The sequence below is a fragment of the Danio rerio genome, chromosome 22 (assembly GCF_049306965.1).
Source record: "Danio rerio strain Tuebingen ecotype United States chromosome 22, GRCz12tu, whole genome shotgun sequence".
Lineage (NCBI taxonomy): Eukaryota > Metazoa > Chordata > Actinopteri > Cypriniformes > Danionidae > Danio > Danio rerio.
Window position 1 is genome coordinate 7,337,402 of NC_133197.1, and position 15,012 is coordinate 7,352,413.

A 15,012-nucleotide genomic window follows, 5' to 3' on the forward strand; every position below is an offset into this window, starting at 1 on the left:
ATATTTTTATCTCACCACAACCCAAAAACATATTTTTCATTCGCCACCCCCCCCCAAAAAACTATTTTACCTCACCACACCCCAAAAAACAGCCACAAAACATTTCTACCTCACCTCACCCCAACAAAAACCCAGCCAAAAAACATCTTTACCTCACCACAACCCAACAAAAATACCCAAAAATATTTTTACCTCACCAAAACCCAAAAAACAACCAAAAAAAAATAAAAAACATTTTTACCTCACCACAACCCCCCAAAAAACAACCAGAAAACATTTACCTTATCAAACCCACTAAAAAAACAACCAAAAAACATCTTTAGTTCATCACAACCAAAAAAAAACATATTTTTACCTCACCACAACCCAAAAACAACCAAAACCGTATTTTTCTTTCACCACACTCCAAAAAACAATTTTTTTTTACCTCACCACACCCAAAAAAAACCTAACCAAAAAACTTTTTTACCTCACCACAACCAAAAAAACAAATTTTTACCTAACCACACCCCAAAAAACAGCCACAAAACATTTCTACCTCACTACACCCCAAAAAGCCCAGCAAAAAAACCTCTTTACCTCACCACACCCCAACAAAAATACCCCAAAATTATTTTACCTCACAAAAACCAAAAAAAAAACATTTTACCTCACCACAACCCCCCCCCCCCCCCCCAAAAAAAAAAAAAAACAACCAGAAAACATTTACCTTACCACACCCCCTAAAAAAACATCCAAAAACATCTTTAGTTCATCACAACCAAAAAAACATATTTTTACCTCACCACAACTCCCCCCAAAAAAACTACAAATAAACATTATACCTCAACACACCCAAAAACATATTGTTATAATGAACTTTATTCTTTTGTGATTAATTCATTTAATTTGTTTCCTTCCACTGTCACTTTAACACCTGTATCTACTTCAGACATAACATCAATATTAGAACAGTTCTTGTTTGTTTTTTAATGTTACTGTGAGAGGCAGGCTCAGGGTTGGACGTTAATAAAACACAATTATAATGGATAATTTAATAAGTAATATAAATAATCCTGTTCACTTTTGGCCAGAAATGTATCTCTTCTACAAATGGCCCCCATATGCCCTTTCTGTGCAGAGCTGGCTATCATAACAAAAGCCTAATCAATCCCACATTCAAATCAAATAGGTTTCCCTGCAAAAAAATAAAAATTAAAAATTAAATAAAAAAAAAACATTAAGACAATATGCACAAATATAAATGAATATTGTCAGATATGAAAAATCTGCTTGAACTTTTTGTGGCAGTGTCACAATTGCCATTATAAGACTCTAATTTAGAGAGTTTGTTCAGTCACTAAACTGAGGTAAGATTTTATTTAACATCATTTCTTTTATCTTTTCCAGCTCGTCTGCCTGTTCCTGTCCTCATCAGAAACTCATCTTCATCCCAGTATAATTGTTCAGTGTTGTGTTCAGTGGTGAATGTGAGCGCTGTGAGTCTCTCCTGGTACAAAGGAAACAGTGTATTGTCCAGCATCAGTGTGTCTGATCTCAGCATCAGTCTCTCTCTACCTCTGGAGGTGGAATATCAGGATAACAACACCTACAGCTGTGTGATCAACAACCCCATCAGCAACCAGACCACACATCTGGACATCAACACACTCTGTCAGACGTCTGAAGGTATAGAAGTGCTAATAAGAACTAATAGCAATATATATAGACTGATCTGAGCTCAGTTTGATGTTGTTATTCCTCAGACTCTGCCTATTGCTGTGGTCCTACTGAAGCTGTGATCCGATTGGTCCTCTCTGCTCTGGTGGGCATGGCTACTGTCATTATTGTGGTCTATGACGTCAAATCCAGAAGAGCAGAAGACACTCAAGCACATATCCACACATCAGAAACCCTAATAAGTTAATTTCTGAATTTTTAATGCAATTTTTGTGAGGTTTCAAAATCTAAAGAGGCTGTCAGATTAGCATCAAAGGTGTTTTTGTTGTAATAAATAAAGATTGTTACTTAAGCTTGTACCTTAACTTGTGTATTATTATTTTACATAAAGGCTTTTGTTTTTAAAAATGTATATGAATAGAGACAGATCTTACTAGAATATTACTGCTGCTGTTCATTTACCATGTGTACTTGCTCGCCTTTATCAATAAAGATTTCTCTGTCTGATGTTCAAGACTATCTTTTTGAGTAGAAAACAAACTTTAATTTTTCAAGTTTAAAAGTGCACGAAATGTTAATAAACTGATTTGTGAGTGCTTATGTTATTAATATTGAGCTCTAACGTAGAGACAAACATATTTCATTTTTTTTTAAAGCAGAGATACCCAAAGTAGGGCTCGCAGGCCAAAGTTAGCCCATTGTAACCTTTGATTTGGCAAGCCATCCCATCTGAAAAGAGAGTAAGAATTATGGAGGTGGTTGGGGCGAATGCCGACAAAAGAGATTATCAGTTCTAGCTTGACGCAACCTTTTTTGTTTGTTTTATTGCTGAGCTACAAATAAAATAATTCAATTAAATGTAACAAATATGATTTTTAAAATGTAAATAATGTTACTCAGAAAAACATTGAAGAGCAAATGAAGGCAAAAACTAGCGTAACTCCACTCTGTTACAACTGAGATTGTTTTTGTTTTACTGTAATTTGTGTAATACTGTAAGTTCATTATATAATAAAAAAAATGCTGTATTATTCAATGTAAAGCAAAGTTTTCTAACTACTTTTAAATATTTTTAATAAATTAGGATATTACCCATGCTATATTTCCCTTCGGCCCACTTATCAAGGTTGCGTTTTGGCCCTTGTTTGTCATTTTTACTAAATGCATTAACTAATACAACCTTATTGTAAACTGTTACCATTTAAGTTCACTTTATTAACAATGATTATTCTAATCTAATCCAACATTTGTTACAGTTAATAATCTTCATTTATGCTAATGTATAAGCACAAGTCCTACAGATGTAATAGTAAGGCTGAAATGGAAATAATAACCTATTAATATATCCCCCTAAATTAAAGGAAACTATAAAAATAATTTTAAAAAATAATGGTTACTGTGCTTTTTTTATAAATCTAAAATAAAAAGGACTCCTGTTCAACCAATATTTCATAAAAAAATAAATAAATTCAAGCTTACAGGCTTCCAATCTTTATATGAGAAACAATTGGGAGTTTGTTTGTTTTTTTCAACCAAAAATCACAGGCTAATAATAATTTTAGACCTCCACACTTTGCAAAGATCAATTTAGGGATATAAAAGCATAACAAATTAGGGTCAGCATTCAAGAAATGATCCAACCCATTTTGAAACCCTCATTAGAGCAGTCTATTAATAAATATTTAGGAGATGAAACAGATGTGAGTTCGGTGAACTGATGACCTTCATGACCAATCACATTCATTTCTGCTGCGCTTTAATGTTTGCGGTACACTGAGGTTTTTACAATTTCAGTATCGATTGGTACCGAATTCCAGTATCATGTCAACCCTATTGTAAAGATTTCTCACTGGTGAATAACACACGATGTAGTGCTGTAATGTTGCTTGTGGTCGTCCATTTAGTACACGTTCATGACTTAAAGCTATGAAAGCGTGGCTTTGAACAGCAATTTTCATGCAGTGAATGACATGCATTTTCAATGCTATCAGGTTAAAGTTAGGATTTTCCCAGACCACCTACTGCACCTTTAAGATATATAAAAATATATAAACTAAAAATCAGTCAGAACTGGCTAACACTTAGGTCACCAGAAATGAGTTCCTTCTAGTTGCCCATCTTCTTGTTCAATGAAAGTTAAACAATAAACCAGTGTTACGTTGGCGTCTCGATGGCAGCTTCAGTCTGATTGGTGGACGAGTTGCTAATAGTTTTCATCAATAGAGTGTCATTCTGATCAGGACAGTCTTCAACACCTTTTGCCTGTTGAGAAAAAAATTAAAATGAGGAAGACAGAAGACATGGAGCTGTCCTTTGAAATTAATAACCCATCTTTAATGTACAATGACTACATTTACATGGACATCCGTTTACTGACATCTAATTATTTACCGTAATGTAAATAAGAGAATAATTTGATTAAGGTACAAGTCACTCCATCACCACCCTATCCAATGTTACCTCTGGAGTTTTATGCAATTATGGGCGTTTCATTTTTAATTTTTCAACTTTAAAGCAATTTGGGACTTTCACTTTCATTTAGGAACATTTCCTTGAGAAAAACTCTCAGCTGCTGGATGCGAGTATGAAGTAAAGATTGATAGGAGAGTGTTTTTGTATTGGAATTTAATACTGCGCGCCGAATGGAAAGAAAACTTGTGCATTTCACAGACAGCATAACAGTGTGTTCAGTGATGATGATGATGATAATGTCGGGTGTGACGAGTCTCCAGGCAATGCATTTCTTTATTTAATTACATTAACATTCTCTGTGATTGCTATAAAATAAGCATTTTATTATATCATTTACATGTGCCATTTCCAACTACAGTTTTAAAATGTAAACTACACACCATATGTAAGGTCTAGTGTTGGAACTGGTTATTTTGGTTGTGTTTTTGTGATTTGCAGAGACTGCATGGTTCATGATTTGTGGGTGGGTCATCTCACCTGACACCCATTATCTGCTGTCTATAAGGAGTCCAACATTTGCCATGAACGTAGAGCTCAATTAGCCGGACCTTCCTGCCTGTTGTTTTGATTATTTTATTTTGGTTTGGACCATGAACTCAGTTCACTACCATGCACATGTTCTTTACCACTGACTTAGACTGACTTTGGTTGCTTTAAATATGCTTTGTTAAGTACTGTATGTTATTTGGTAATAAATCATTTCTCTTTACAATTTACCTGGTCCGCATTGTCTCTCTTATGATATTTTGAGTCTGTTGCAACACTTTATTTTGATACTTTATAAGTTGCTAAACTTAGCTGAAAATGTAATACTGTTTTAGTTTAGGATTGGTTAAATTTGTGTATTAATATACTAATTAAAAATGCTAATCCAGCCAGTGGTGCCTATAAAGCAGCAGCAGAAATAATGATGTTGCCAACGGTGTCATCTCGGTAAACAAAAATCAAATCTAGCATGATTTGATCAATTTCATAAACTACACAGTAAACCAATATTAGCAGACTAAATTCAGGTGAACTTTAGCATACAACTACACACTGTATAATCAAAGACTTATTAGTATGTTTTAAGGGCCAATCAATGTTTTTTGATTTTTTTAATCAACTTGTAATACTTTTAAGCCCCAGTAGACACCCTGAGAGAGTAAATAGTGAGTGAATTATAATTTTTTGGTAAACGATCTCTCTTAAAGGTTCAAGACACCCTGGAGTACTTTGAGACTTTACCAGATTTGTGTTGAGCATCAGTTAAGAAAATCAGCTTTAATTGTGGGGAAAACTGGATAATATAGATCTTCTGTCAGCTAATTTCATCTTCTGGGTTTAAAATAATTTTTAGGGCTGGATCAGGTAGTGTGAATCTGCTAGTAGAGTGATGATGCATTGGTTTGTCAATATTATTCATAGCAGAGTTTTTTTTATCCAACGAGAAGATGCTGCTTCTTAATTAATTATGACTACACGCCCACTATGCCCACTTCCTCCCTCTGCTCACAGCGCTCCACACCCATCTCAGAGCAATTTGTAAAAAAATTCTGAGGTAGACTTGGGGTGCTTTCACACCTGTGGATCGATTATTTTGTTTCGAAACAAGAATAAAAATTTCTCCTTTTTTGCACTTTGTTCTTGGTGCAGTTCGCTTTCACATGGCAAAGTTTCTAAACAGACCAAAAGAGTTAAAATAAGTCACGTGCGAGTAAACTCTCCTCACATTGGTCAGAGTTTCAGGGTTTATTTAGCAGAGTCCCGCTCAGCAGCCATAAGTCCTTATTTTAATTTATGACGATGAGCAATAAGACATTATAAGTGAAAAGCTTTGCTTTAATTTTGAATGGTGACATTCACATATATTGTCATCGAATATAAATCAGAGGTAAGGCTTTCTCATACATAGCCATTGACTTATGCATTATAGGCTTTACATCTTAGAAAGAAATAACAGATAAACCAAGACTGCGGTTCAGTCAATTTTAAAATGGATTAACAGCTCTCGTTAATAGTTAACATACTTTCACTTTCGTATTTGACATGAAATGCACATTTACCAGTAGGAATGACCTCCCGCACTACTCATAATTCTCTCTTCATACTGCCATATATGCCTATTACATATTCATAATACACTGTAATATAGCCTGGCTCGGATCGTATTGCTTTCGCACTACATTCGATCCACTACAGAGTTCGTTTCAATCGAGCCGAGACCAATTGTTTTGATTATAGCGTGATTGCTGGATTCACATATGCCAAATGACCCGCGTTAACTGGGGAAATGTGCCAGGTTCCGAATCAAAAGTCTAGGTGTGAAAACACCCTTAAACTGAAAGTAGGGGGTTTCATAATCGTTTAAATAAAGAAATGCTTTGCCATTTAACTTATTGCATAACAGTTTTGATGACTTGTGCTCACAATATCTCACCTGATCACTCCGCTGCCTCCTGGAGTCTGACTGAAGAATTAAAACAAACTCAATTAAACATTCTGACGCTTTAAAACAAATCTATGAATGTAATATACATCATATGTCCATCTTTTTACTTAATCTGAACGTTATACTCACTTTTACCATTTGCTTTGCTCTTGTAGCAGCAAATTACACCAGAAACTGCAGCAGCAAGAAGCAGAACAGCAGCAGCAATAGCAACAATTTCATATAGTCTTGGTACAGCAGCTGAAAACGGCCCAGAATCTGGATATATGAAGACCAGATGTTATTTTTAAAAGAGTGACTGAGAAATTGGATGATCACACATTTCTACTCATCAATTGGATGAACTACGCTAAAACATCAAAACAGTGAGAAAACTGGAGCACAGAGAAAACAAATGTTAAGCATTTTTATGATAATAACATTAGAACTGTAAGCAGAAAATATTGCATTGATAACACAGCATGCCACTTGATGTTTAAGTGTTGAACATTTTAGGCAAACAAATCTGAATGAAACAGGTGATCCATTAAATTGCTGACATGGGACACCCTTTTTCACAAACTGAAATGATTCTGAGGCCTTAATCAAAAGTCTATAACTTTCTTTGGTTAAATTCTTCAAGTGTAAATAAACACCCTTTTACCTTTTCAAAAACACCTCAGTCCACAGTGACCCATTTTGGTGCCTGTATCTTTAAATGATAATGAGCTGCAGCTCACCACGCCCCTCTCTGAAGCTCTGATCCATTCTTGATGTGGAAAACCCAAAGCACCACACAAACAGTGCTTAGCTGAGCCTCGTGGTGCTGCAATCTGGATGGACGACTGTCATGACAAAGCATTTGAAGATTTTTCCCACATTATTATGACAAAATCTGAGGCTGCATTGAACCGTCATGGGTGCATATAATCACACGTTTAATTATATATAATCGATCATTGACCACCCTTATCAATATAAAGTGTATTCAAAGTGCATCATCTGTGGTTACACTAGACTAACACACACAGCTCTGCACATTAGAAGGTTATGATCTGATCTAAACACGCGCTAACATCACATGTACAGTACAGCTACATATACATACATCACAGCTACGTCATTTAATTGCAGTTCTAGCTTAGTATACCAGCTAATATGAATAATAATTAATAATCAAATACTTTGTCAGACTCACCATCAACAAGAACTCTGAAGATCTTTCTTCTGCTGCCTCTGTTGCTGATGATCTCCAGTTTATATTCTCCTCTATCTCTGTTTCTGATGTTCATGATGGTCAGAGATCCAGTTTGATGATCCAGCTTCAGTCGGTCTCCGAATCTCTCAGCGCCTTCATCGCACTGAACATCTGTGCAGATGTAACTGAGATCTCCTCTGATCTGAGCAACACAAATGTTATTGAAATACCATTTAATTTTGTGGAGCTGCTTTGTTGTAGTGTCAGTGTTTAGAGTGACTGAATATCCATCCGTCACGGACACTTCCACTTTCACTTCTTGAACCCAATGGACATCTGAAGAAAAGAACAGTTAAGAGCAATTCATTATTATTTAAATATAATACACAAAAAGGTGTGGGGAAAATGTGTTTGTGTCGTAAAGACAGTGAGCTGAGAAATACACACACACTTACAGGCCACTTTATTAGGTACATCTGTCCAACTGTTTGGTAACGCAAATTTGTAATCAGCCAATCACATGGCAGCAACTGAATGCATTTAGGCATGTAGACATGGTCAAGACGATCTGCTGCAGTTCAAACTGAGCATCAGAATGGGGAAGAAAGTTGATTTTAGTGACTTTGAACGTGGCATGGTTGTTGGCACCATGCAGGCTGGTCTGAATATTTCAGAAACTGCTGATCTACTGGGATTTTCACGCACAACCATCTCTAGGGTTTACAGAGAATGGTCTGAAAAAGAGAAAATATCCAACGAGTGGCAGTTCTGTGGGCGCAAATGCTTTGTTAATGCCAGAGAAGAATGGCCATAAGTACCAATTGAGGTTTGTATCAACACCACAGCCTAATTGAGTATTGTTGCTGACCATGTCCATCCCTTTATGACCACAGTGTACTCATCTTCTGATGGCTACTTCCAGCAGGATAACATGCCACGTCATAAAGCGTCATCATCATCATAAAATCATAAAATCATCAAGCGTCATAAAATCATCTCAAACTGGTTTCTTAAAAATGATCGAGTTCACTGTACTCAAATGGCCTCCACAGTCACCAGAACTCAATCCAATAGAGCACCTTTGGTATGTGGTGGAACGGGAGATTCACATCATGGATGTGCAGCCAACAAATCTGCAGCAACTACGTGATGCTATCATGTCAATATGGACCAAAATTGGAGGAATATTTCTAGTACCTTGTTGAATCTATGCCACAAAGGATTAAGGCAGTTCTGAAGGCAAAAAAGTGAGTCCAACTACAGTAGGTATGGAATGGTAACCATTTTCAACATATACCGGGGTTTGGAAAAGTCATGGTTTTAAAACCACCAAAATTTTCTTCTGTACCGTTCCTACAGAATTATGTACGTTTTTGTTTTTTTTTCATATATTTTGTTTCAAGTTTTTTAGGACAACAGTATATACAGCAGAAAATATATCTAAAGATGCCATTTTAAACTGCAATGAAATCTGTGTTTAAAAATGTTTAAGACCACAGAAGTCAATTCATTGGAATTGTTTAACCTGACATGATTACTTTTCCAAAATAAGTTTGGTCAAAACAAAACATATTCTGTTCACAGGGGGAAAATATTTTTGTTTTTTACCCAGACATTTAAAAAGAGCTTATATTTTAAAGCAGTAATCACCATGATATTTTTATCCAAGGTTATCATACCATCAGAATCTTATACCAGCCCATGCCTAGATCCAACCCCTTACTAGTAAGGTGTGCCTAATAAAGTGGCCGATGAGTGTATATCAGGATTCATAATGTACCAAGCAAACAAACAGCTGAAATATACAAAATATCCAGAGATATATATCCATATTTATCCAGAGACTGACTGACTGATATAAAATACATTCACTGTCAGAATGTATCATTATTTAAACATCAGTTAAAATGCGTCTTGTTTGACTTTTGGTCAGAAAAGTTCTATTTACAGAACTAAAATTCTATTATTGTTGTTGTCATTAAATTACTTGAATAATAAGATCTATGAATGTGAAATTATAGTTGTATTTAAAGAGGTGATGATAAAAGCTGATCAGACTTGATGAGATGGGAATCTGTCCTGTGCACCAGAACAAAACTATTAAAACTAGAAAAACTCTTTAAACTCACACTGAACTAGACTTGTCGTTAAAGCAACACACTCCACTTTGACACAACATAAACACATTAATGAAGAGATTTAAATGTACTTCTTCTATTAAACATTATGACTCACCATGAACAACAACTCTGAAGATCTTTTTACTCAAGCGGAAGCTGCTAAAGATCAGTAGCTGATATTCTCCAGCATCTGTGTTTCTGCTGTTCATGATGGTCAGAGATCCAGTCTGATGATCCAGATTCAGTCTGTTTTTGAATCTCGTAGTGCTGTTATCACACTGAACGTCAGTGCAGATAACATTGAGATCTCCGCTGATTACAGCGACACGACTGCCTTCATTAAACCACACAATTCTGTCCTGTTGGTCTGTTTTAACACCGGTGTGTAGAGTGACTGAATCTCCCTCAATCACTGATACTGACTCTTCATCATTATCGTCTTCATCAACCCAATAGACATCTGAAGAAGAAAAAAACAGTTAAGAGCAAGTCGTTATTGAAATAATACACAAAACCAGATGTGGAAAATGTGTTTGTGTCAAAAAGATGGGATGATAACCAGTTTCAAGGTTTACAGTGATTTAGGAAAGTTAAGGTTTTAAAACCACTGTTATACCGTTTCTGTTATACTGTTTGTGTATGTAAGGTTTTTTTAAATGTTTTTATGTGTTGTTAATAAATCTGAGTTTTGAAATCAATGATTTATTTTAATTAGTTAGCCTGATATGTTTCCTAAGATAAAATATATTGTGTTCAATGGGTAAAGAAGTTGTTGTTTTTTTACTCAGACTTTTAAAATGAACTTATTACAGAGTAGTAATCACAATACCGTCATACCGTGAAACTGTGGCACATTTATCCAAGGTTATCATACTGTCCGAAACTTATACCAGCCCATGACTAACTAAGCGTAGACAAATATATCATAATTCATAATGTAACGGGCAAACACACAGCAGAAATATACCAAATAATATTAGTCCAGCTGTCTGAATCTTTGCATAAATTAGTCTACATTTTTACTTATTTGGCCCAATTTTTATTTAGTGACTAGAGCTGCACAATATATTGCTGCAGCATTGATATTGCAATGTGTGCATACAGAATAGTCACATTGCATAGATATTTAATGTTGAGTTAGGATTGTATCTGAGCAAGAGTCACAGTTCAGAACACGAGACTTGTGGATTTTGAACATGACAATGTTCACTGTACTCAAATGGCCTCCACAGTCACCAGATCTCAATTCAATAGAGCACAAAATAGCTTTGTCATTTGCATGCTCTTTAAGGCCTGAGAGAGAAGTATTCTGGCACAAGACACTTTGCTAATTGAAAGTTTAATAAATAATAATTTAATTGCATTATTTTTTACAAAAAAGACGTTAAAATGTAGTTTTTACACTTGTATTTACAAAACCACAAAGGACGCACTGCTTACTTCACTTTCATCATTGCTTTTAATTTAAATTAATACATTTGGAAACACTTTATGATTAATTAATTAAATGATTGCTTATTAGCATGTTTGTTATTAAGATATTGGCTGCTTATTAGTACTTATAACTAGGCCCATATGGAATCTGCACGCGCATTCTGCAGATTTCAAACCTGTTATTGATTCAGTTTATTTACTTGTGTATATGCATGTAAATTTATATTTATTAAGTTTTTAAATAAATTTCAGTATAACTATTGACTAATATGAAAATGTTCATGTAATTTATTCACAATACAGTTTGTAAAGTAATATTTTCTGTCTTTTAGTAGATATATTATATGAGAGATTTGCTTTGTTTACCAAATAACGTGGATCTAATTGCATTTGCATTGTAAACATTAAATGAAAGTTAAAATGTATTTTTTATTTTATATATTTAGGTTTTAGTTGTCATACTAGTATTGACAAAAAAGATAATGATTCGCACTCAAGTAATTGCTTCGCACTGTTTTTCAATATTTATTTTCTTATATTCTTCGGGTGATTAAAAGACGCAGACGTTTCGGCACAATGCCTTCCTCAGTTTAGTTGTCATACTTTCAAAATCATTCCGCATAAATCTGCAGATTTTTAACAAAATTATCAGCAAAAAAATAGCAAAAAATGTCTGCAGATTCTGTCTAGCCCCACTTATAACCTAAATATTCTGCATGATTATTATTATAATATTATTTTAATTTATTTATTATTTAATTATTGCCACATCAGCAACTTCTTATACAAATTCGTATTCCAATAAAAAGTTACTTAGACAAACATATAAAATAGAAATAAATAAAATTCACACAAAAATATATTCAAAGTTTAATATGATTTTTCAGTTCAATTTTTCATAAATGATTTAAGATTCTTCCTGGTGGTACCTTTTTAAAATGTCCAAAATACTCTCCTTATAAAAATTTTGTCTAATGGTATCCAAACTTCCACATTCCAGCAAAATATTTTTCATGGTAAGAGCAGCCTGGCAGTAATTACATTTAGGTGGTGCTTCGTTATTCAGTAAATACAAATGAGTCAACCTAGAATGTCCAATTCGACATCTAGGGTAGAGAGTTTGATCATGCATGGTCTCAAATTTATAATTTGCTAAGTGTTTTTTTTTTAAATATATTTTCAGGTTAATATTATTATAATTATAATATTCTACATCCCTATCCCAACACCTAAACTACCTTCATTGCTATTAAAAAGGAGCAATTTAGGAGTTTATTGAAGTAAAAGTCATAGTTAATGGTTTGCTAATAGCGAAATGTGAACATTAAAAGAAAGAATGACTATAAATTGTTTCTAAATAGTGCTATTCAATCATTTGGTGAAACTTTAGATACAGTTTATCACTATATATATCAAAATCAAAAAATCACACTAAACTAGACTTGTAGTTACAGCTACACACTCCACTTTAACACTAAATGTGTTTGTGAAGAATCTGTGTATTGTGGATTAATATATAGGTGAAGATAAACACCTCTGGAAGATCCAGTAAACACATCATTAACACATTCGTTAAACATATTGACTCACCTTTAACAACAACTCTGAAGATCATTTCATTGATGCTTTTGCTGCTGCTGATCAGTAGCTGATATTCTCCAGCATCTCTGAGTCTGGTGTTCATGACGGTCAGAGATCCAGTCAGATGATCCAGCTTCAGTCTGTCTCTGAATCTCTCAGTGCCATTATTGCATTGAACATCTGTACAGATATAACTGAGGTCTCCTCTGATTACAGCGATACGAATGCCTTCATACAACCACACAATTATGTATTGTTGGTTGGTTTTAACACCAGTGTGTAGAGTGACTGAATCTCCTCTGCTCACAGACACATCATCTTTACCAACACCAGACACACCTGGAAGAAAAGCGCAGTTCATTATTAGATCAACAATATCACAACTACTTTTTGTGTGGTGTGACAGACATTTTTCTAATAACAATAATAGTAATAATAATAATGTTACTATTAGTATGATTTCATAATGTCATATTTGATTTAACCCTTTAACTGCCCCACCAACAAAATGTAATGTAATGTATTTTTTATTTAATGCCATGTCAGCAACCAAGGCTTTCCTGCCAAACTTTCATGGAAGGAACATTTTAATAATAAATATACAATTAAAAACCAACAACCAAATTAATACATAAATTAAATAAATTTTTTAGTGTTAACACATGATACAAATTCTAAAATCTTTTAATTTCATTAAAAAAAAGATCTGGAATAATTAAAAGCAGTACAAACACAAAGTAGGGTTTTCACCTTGAAGTAAAAAACCTTGGTTTATTCTTGTATGCCCCACCAAAAAAAATAAATAAATAAATAAATAAAATAAAAAAATTGCATTGCATTTCTTAATTCGTAATGTCACTAGTTAGCACACTCAATGTATTTTTTAAAAACATCCCATAATTTCTAAAATATTAACCATTTGGTAGAAGTTGATATGTCGGTGTAAGGTAAAAGTACCAGAATTAATACATATACTACTGAAAATATGAAGTGTTATTTAAAAACATAATCAAAATAAAACATTTTTGAATACTAAATCACCTTTACTTTTTGAAGTATGCAATAAATATTTCAGATTCTCATTTAACATGTTTTCTTGTTTTTTTTTACAATAAAACCAGTCAAGTCAAGTATAGTAGTGCAACATTATTATGTTTGTATGTTGCGTAAACCATTATTTAAAACAGTCATTCTTTAAATTACTTTAACATTCATCATTTAAAACAGTCAAAACATGGTCAAATCATTTATTTTTAATCTTTAAATTAACATTGTGTTATACAAAGTGTTTTCATGATATCGGACTCAATTTGAGCTTAAACCATCAAATGAGCAGAGTTTTATGGATGTCAAAGTGAATGTTTATGTCAAAAGTTTAACTTATTTAAACTGGGCTGGGCTACTAACTTAACTTAGGTTAAATTTCTGCATCGTTCAACAATCAAGTATAGCGTCCATTACACTAGAGATACACGAAAAACAACAACAATCAGGGAAAATATAGACAAATAAACTACAGATAAGTTTGACGTGAAGCTAAAATGTCGATGTTATGAGTGTTCAAAACAGGCTTAACGTTAAATGTCTTACCATTCTCGTGTAACGTTAAGAACAGTAGCAAAAAGAGAGAAAATAAGACTTTCATGTTCCCTTTCTGGTCAAAGGTGAGCCTTGATTCAGCGAAATAAAGTCCATCTGTCGATCGACGACGCCATGAAATTACTAGTTTACAATTACGTAGACCGACGTTTTTTCAATCTTCCTACAAAACAAGTCTTTTTGCTGCGTCCTAAAACCGTAGTATGATAAAAAGAGTTTCAAGTGTAATTTGAAAATATTTATTTGACAGGGACAATGCTCATTAGCAGTAAAACTGTAAATAAGACACAAAGACTCATTTCATCTGTTGACAGATTTTAAAAAGGCAACCTAAAATCAAAAAACCCATTTACACATACAATTACAGTAAAGTTACATACATCAAAATGACAAAACATAATAAGAATTTCATAAAAAAAAGCTAAAAAAAAAAAAAAAAAATTACACGATTATTAACTTGATTGGCTTTTAACTTGTATTTAAATGTGGAATAATTTGTAAGACCCCTTAAACCAATAGGAAGTGTGTTCCAGAAATGA

General features: G+C 33.8%; 1 protein-coding gene across 5 annotated transcripts; it reads right to left on the reverse strand.

Annotated features, from left to right (window-relative positions):
* Positions 1-859: 859 nt before the first annotated feature.
* Positions 860-14,604, reverse strand: si:ch73-213k20.5. 5 transcript variants are annotated; one of them, XR_012397705.1, is made up of 8 exons: positions 14,465-14,604; positions 12,884-13,213; positions 9,975-10,319; positions 7,740-8,075; positions 7,206-7,386; positions 6,692-6,820; positions 6,551-6,580; positions 860-3,921 (listed from the first exon to the last, which is right to left on the reverse strand). XR_012397705.1 is itself a non-coding variant. In XM_017353473.4 (7 exons), the coding sequence occupies exons 1-6, from the start codon at positions 14,517-14,519 to the stop codon at positions 6,555-6,557; spliced, it is 1,221 nt and encodes a 406-aa protein (XP_017208962.1). In that variant the 5' UTR covers positions 14,520-14,604; the 3' UTR covers positions 860-3,921; positions 6,551-6,554. The 5 variants fall into 5 exon arrangements, 2 of the variants coding, with proteins under 2 accessions (XP_017208962.1, XP_073793319.1); XR_012397706.1 differs by having other exon boundaries at positions 3,362-3,921; positions 7,282-7,386; XR_012397707.1 differs by having other exon boundaries at positions 3,379-3,921; positions 6,551-6,576.
* Positions 14,605-15,012: the final 408 nt, after the last annotated feature.

Coding starts and splice junctions, on each gene's coding strand:
- si:ch73-213k20.5 (XM_073937218.1), bottom strand. CDS start 14,519: ATGAAAGTCTTATTTTCTCTCTTTTTGCTACTGTTCTTAACGTTACAC. Junction 10,320..12,883: donor CTTCAGAGTTGTTGTTAAAG/GTGAGTCAATAT, acceptor TTTCTTCTTCAG/ATGTCTATTGGGTTGATGAA. Junction 8,076..9,974: donor CTTCAGAGTTGTTGTTCATG/GTGAGTCATAAT, acceptor TCTTTTCTTCAG/ATGTCCATTGGGTTCAAGAA.